Source organism: Rhopalosiphum maidis, chromosome 4, assembly GCF_003676215.2.
Source record: "Rhopalosiphum maidis isolate BTI-1 chromosome 4, ASM367621v3, whole genome shotgun sequence".
NCBI lineage: Eukaryota > Metazoa > Arthropoda > Insecta > Hemiptera > Aphididae > Rhopalosiphum > Rhopalosiphum maidis.
The window spans coordinates 49,179,581-49,186,136 of record NC_040880.1 but is presented as its reverse complement, the minus strand read 5'-3'; the positions used below and the strand labels follow the sequence as shown (position 1 = coordinate 49,186,136).

General features: G+C 26.8%; 1 protein-coding gene across 1 annotated transcript in view; it reads right to left on the bottom strand.

The window, feature by feature from the left end:
- Positions 1–5,093: 5,093 nt before the first annotated feature.
- LOC113559421 (protein bric-a-brac 1-like) overlaps positions 5,094–6,556 on the bottom strand; it is a 40,131-nt gene continuing 38,668 nt past the window's right edge. The window contains exons 5-6 of the mRNA XM_026965232.1: positions 6,281–6,556; positions 5,094–5,378 (exon numbers count right to left, since the gene is read on the bottom strand). Coding sequence (XP_026821033.1) covers positions 5,208–5,378; positions 6,281–6,556 — 447 coding nt within the window. The 3' untranslated portion in view covers positions 5,094–5,207. The remainder of the gene's footprint in view (positions 5,379–6,280) is intronic.

The window sequence follows — 6,556 nt, the reverse complement described above, 5'->3', positions numbered from 1 at the left end:
CAAAATACTACGTTGTTAGTTTTGAAACAATATAATGAGTGTTGTTTGATAAAAGAACCAGCATATAGATGATGTAGGAAGGTATGAAAAAAAGTTTCCACGGACTTATATAATGACTCGTCATAGGTAGTTTTAATAATGTATTTTAAAAGTATACCTAGTAGCGCAATATATAATAACGACTATTATCATATACGTATATTAATTTGTACGTAAGTATATATATAATAAATATAAATGTGTATTTTGCTATTTCACATATTATGATTATAATAATATATAGGTTGTATAATATTAAATATTACATACGTATAAATGATAGGTATATTATAATATATAGCCATATAGGAATTTTAGTATAATTAATGTTTTTTTTTTTTGTTAAATATTTATATTTTAGTTAACTTTCAATTGTGTTTTTCAATTTGTTTCGGGGCATGTAAAATGCTTTAACTGCATGTTTTATATTATAATGTATCATTATTTCCAAGGTTGGAATAGAATAAAATTATGGTTCATGAATTTAATATTTAAGTTAACAAATTGTACACAGACGCGCATAGTACAACATATAATATTATTTGTTTTATGTTAGTTTATAGTATATTTAGTACCTACTGTTGTAGTAGAGCTGTGTGCCCGCGTGTGCATTATATTTACTTATACTATAGGTACCTTTATTTATTTTATATATAAAATTGATAATGACCGAGCCCACTATTATCCATATTATTATTATTAACTGGTTTGTATAATTGTAATACTATGGGAATGCAATACCAGTATATGTTTTCATCATAATGCTTACCCTTATGCATGTATAATATATACATCTATCTATTATTATGCATTATTATTGTGTAATTGTGTTGACAAGTTATTATTATTAGTATTACTATTAGTTATGTAATATATGAAATATAATATTTGTACGGTATGTATTCTGTTCGTGTTTTTGGCTACAAAGTATATAAACTATAAAACTAGTATATAAATTATGAGGTTCATGATTTTGTATTTAAACTTGCGTATAGGTACTAGTTTCATAGACCCTCCACCGTGCGATATAGAATTAAGATTAATATTATAGTATAAGTGAAAGACCAATTCTGTTATACGAGTAGACGAATATAAATTGATTAAAATGCATATCGGCTATTTATTATATATACAATATATTACACTTTCTTACTTTGAATTTATTTTTTTTAACAATTCGTACTTACCAATGATTCACATGATTTGCATCGGTCAGCGCTGTGTATAATTTGAATATTTGATTAATAATAATAATATTATTAGTATTAACTAGGTATTATGTATCTACCTATATATCTATAAATATTAAAAACATCATGTTGTGCACATATACAGGAGTGGATCTAGCAGGAGGTGTTCATCTTCCTTGATGCGTGCTATCGTCCTATTTATTTTTGTTCAATTATATAATTTTATTTTCATTTTTGTGTCTAATAAATGTGTAAAATAATAATTTATTAGCATCCCCTATAAAAGAATCCTATATTCACCTCTAATAATATATGTGTGTGTATGTGTGTGTGATGGAGGACATCGGTAATACTTATAGGTATTATAGTCATAACTATATATTACCTATTATATTATTGCTGTACGAAAAGTGTTAGGTACCATTTTGAAGGTTTTTATTTAGTAACCGCATGAGTGATTTGATGCACACCTTACCCCCACCAAGTAAGAATATAAGTACCTACACAAACGAATTTTTATTTTTAGATTTAGGCAAAATATGTAAAAAAGCACATCAAAATAAGACCCGTTTAGGCCTGTTTTACTTGGTATACACCGCACGCTGCAAAAGTTATTTACGCGTATACGTGTAAACATTATATGAATATATTTATACAATTTATACATAAGTATATACGAATTACGAGTAAGTACTTACTACAGTTAGACGTACTATAATATATACCTAATCTAATATGGCAGTGGCATAGCCGGGATTTTGCTTTGGGAGGTACAAATTACAGTTTTAAATGTTTTAATATAGAGTATAAGTGGTTTACTTTTTACGTAATACGTCCATTTAAACAGTAAGCACTGAATGCATTTTAAAATTTTCCCCAAATTTCAGTAAGAGTTGTAGACCTCTCAGATTCTAGCTAGACCACTGCTGTAGTGGGGTACCTATACCTATAATGTTTAAGAGAATGTGGCGAGTAAAACTCAATTAAATGAATATTATGATTGTATAGTGCAAATATAACATCGTATTATTATTATAATGTCCATTGTTTTAAAAAAATAAATCGATAGTTGGTATACTTACTGTTAAGCCATTTAGGTACACGTGTTTCCAATCGTTATTGGTCTCAGCAAGCACAATTATATTTCTTATTGTAATATTCTTATTATCGAATATTAAAATCATGGACAAAATTATTATCATTAAAATTTAGTCCTTGATAGACAACGATCGCAGTGAAATGTGCAGTTGATGATAACTTAAATAACGAATTGATTAATCTTCACAAACTACACACACATATATATATATATATATTTATAAATATTATAATAATATGTACATTTACACTTTATAGTACACATACATGTATATAAATATAATGTTGTGTTATTATGCTATTTATTTTGGAGGTCACGTTGACAATTTCATAATAATATTACAGTATTCATAGCGTTAGTTTACTCATAATGATATTAATTTACATTACAATAAACATTTTGTTTAAACAAGCTCGGGATTAAAAGTAACATATAGGCAGATTAAATAATATTTTATCTATAAGACTACAAAGTATACGCACTATACACAATATATTATGTTTATTAATAATGTGTATAAGATTAATATTATGTATTTTGCCTAAAGTAATATTTTAAAGATAATACCTATATCTATAGCTTTAGGCCGTCGTATAGCTGCATAGTTGGTTAATTAATTAATTATTAAATAATAAATAATAATAATATTTATAGGCAAATACGATTTAAAAATTTAGTCAGAAATCAGAATAATATTTAAAAAACGTGAGCACTGAGCACCTGTGTTGTAGATATATTTATTTTATTTTTCTAATAAAAAACGATTATTATTACTTAAATGAACTCTTTGTTTATATACTTTACAATATATGTGTCATGTAAATTTATTATATACCTATCGTTTATACATTACAGTGAAATTGCAACTTAAAGTTGTGTTTATCGATGTTGGTGTTTATTATAATTAATATGTTTAAATCGCAATAAGACAGATTTTGATGTATTTTAGCAAGAAAATATTTACGTGAAAAATACTTGTTAAATATTTATTTTCAGGACAAAATAATTTCTAATGATGAATATTGAATAAACTTACTGCATATAGACATATTTATGTCAAATTTACATGATCAGAATGACATAGAGACGTATTAAACATAATGTTATATTTTTATACTCTTAGCGTTCTACTTATATAACATAAATCAATGTCTAATTTTTTTATTATTATTAATTTAATATTTTAATAATAATTTGTATGGTATCAACAACATTTTTTTATCTGTTTATTATTACACTAATGCTGAAAGTATTTGTTTAAAAATACTATTATAATACTGTTAATATCAAAAATATTTTAATATATATTACATAATATTATACATTATATGATAATAATTAATGATGGTCTATTATTTTAATTTGACTATATAACAAAAATATTTTCTTTTATAAGTTGTATTTTATGTACATTAATTGGATAATATATTTTTTTACGTTATTTATTATTTATTTTTAATTTTTTTGTTTGTCTGATGCCAAGAATTAATAAAATAATAAAATAATTTCTATAAATAAATAATGAGAATAACACGTTGAGTATGTAATGTAGCAAGGTTTATTTTTTTAAAAAATATACAACAAAAGAAAAAGTATTACCTTTTTTCTATTAATAATATACACGTCGGAGTATTACAATATTATTTATTTGTGTAGTCTAAAACAAGTACAATTTTTTTTAAGTCCATTATTAATAATAATAATAATAATAATAATAATATTTTAATGAATACAATTATAAACAATACATAATTAATCAAAATGTATAATATGAGAGTTATGCATACAACAAGCTTATGCTAACAAAAGTGTGTGTAAATAAATTAATCTAAAACTAAAAAAAAAAAAAATAATAATAATAATAATAAGGAAATAAGAACATGAAATATATTTTACTGGCCTAGTCCGTTGAGAATGTTTGTCTTTCAATAAATGATTTACAATAGATATTTACGTGCTAGGAACAGGTAACCAATACAATCTTGCCTTAAAAAGTATGTATTAAATTGTTTTTTCGATACTCCAAAAACTACTCTTACATAATATTAATAATTATCATGGCAACCGCACGTCATATTTTACAAGCATTACTGTTTATAAGTTTTTTTTTTAAATATTTTTAATTTTTTTTTTTTTACAACCTACTGTTAATTATTAATAACACATTTTATTGTCCGTCAGACATAGTATATTGACACATATCAAACAATATATACACACCTATCATATATATATATATATGTATATATATATAATATACATTTTACGTAATATATTTTATACATTGGTGCTCATTGCCCACATATATAATGTCATAAATAATAGTATACGAATAAATATATTATATTATATAATATACAAATATGTAATAAAAAAACTACTTGTTGATTCACGTGATACGCGAGTAATAGTTTATAGTCATAGTTATTTTGACTATAATGTTTTTTTTTTTTTTTAAATCATTTAAAAAAACCGTATATTACAATAATATATTATCTTCAATAAATATTTGTGAGTTTTGTTTTCAAACCGCTGACATTTCAAAATAAAATATATGTTATACTTTTTTATATTGTATATACAGAAATCGAATGACGTAATTGCGAATATTTTAACGATTACATAGTGCGAAATTTAAAATAATAAATATAATATCTATTAAAAATAAATGCTAGGACTGCCAATCGATAATAATATAAGTCTATGCTTTAAATTTACAATAGTTTATTTTTTTGTTTTATTTAATTTTTTTTTTTTTTGTTTAGTTTTGTTGATTTTTAATCGACGACCAACTCACATGACCACAAAGTCTTTAATACATCAGTATTATTGGATTTGTTCGCTATAGTTTATCTCAGTCTGTGTGTAGGTGTTATTTTTTATTCAGTCCGTTGCTCGATGACTAACGGCAACGGCTGCTGATCGATGTTGTTGCCCATTGACGAGCCTCCAGTACAATGGCTGTTCTTCACGAGCTCATCAATGTCTTCGACGAACACGTTATCTTGGTTGGAGTGGTCGATGGATCGCTTGTAACCGCTAAGGCTCACCTGTTTGAAAAATAAATAGTTAAATAAAAACGTGACACGTTATTTATTTGTTTATTGGAATATTCACACCAAACACCACATAAGTAATAACTTATACGTGGTAAAAAAAATATAATTATGTTAAAAAATGCAAGTTAACAGCTATAAAAATCCTATTTATAGGAGTCTATAAGAGGACGTCGCACTCGCATGTGCTTTTTCCGTCTTACTCACGTACGACATAGACAAAACGTGTTTGTGCAGTCTGAGTATAGAACTCGCTCAATTTTGATTCTAGAGTAAATATACCTACTGTAAAATTAAAAGATGATAATATTTCGGAGGGCTACACGCTGAGTTTTTTCCATTGTTCCCAATATAACGTTCATTATAATCGTTTAGAATTAGCGATAATGTCAACATTTTTAAATAATCTTTAACTTATCAAAATTTACATTTTTTAAAAAAAAATCATCACGCCCCCCAAAATATTGTCATATTTTAATTTTGTCATAGGTATATTTACTCTAGAACCGAAATTGAGTGAGTTCTACTCAGACTGCGTAAACGTGTTTTGTCTATGTCGTCCGTGTGTAACACATGCGAGTGCGATATCCTCATAAGGATATATTGTATTATATAGAAATACAAAAATACAGTTTACTCAGGCCGTGCAGGGAGTATCGGTTTTGAGTATAGGTAATGGGAGTGGGGTTATCATCGCGTAGGTGCACGAAGTGATGTGACTCGCGATAGAGAAGGAAGTTGATTGTGGGTAAAATAAGAAGTAATTCTACATTATTACTATTACTATTGAGATATTAAAATATCCTTTCCGAAAACCCACTACTGCAGGTATGTTGTTTTGTTATTATTATTGTTGTTATTATTATTATTATTATTATTGTTTTTGTTGTTCTTACCTCGACGTTGTTGTTGGAAACTAACGGTGAATCGGGTGGAGACGAATTGGGTGACATGTCAGCCGGACTGGGTAGGTGCGAAGAGGCGAGTAGGGCGAACGCGTCAACACCCGATGAAGGAGAGATGTTATGTCCGGCGGCGGCCATCATTTGCTGCCGTATACCCTGCGCGACAGCAGCCACAGCGGCCGCGGCAGAGTTTGGCGACACAGGACCTTCAACCGACTGAACCGCGTTGTTACCATAGTGACCACCAGACATTGGGTCGGATAAACA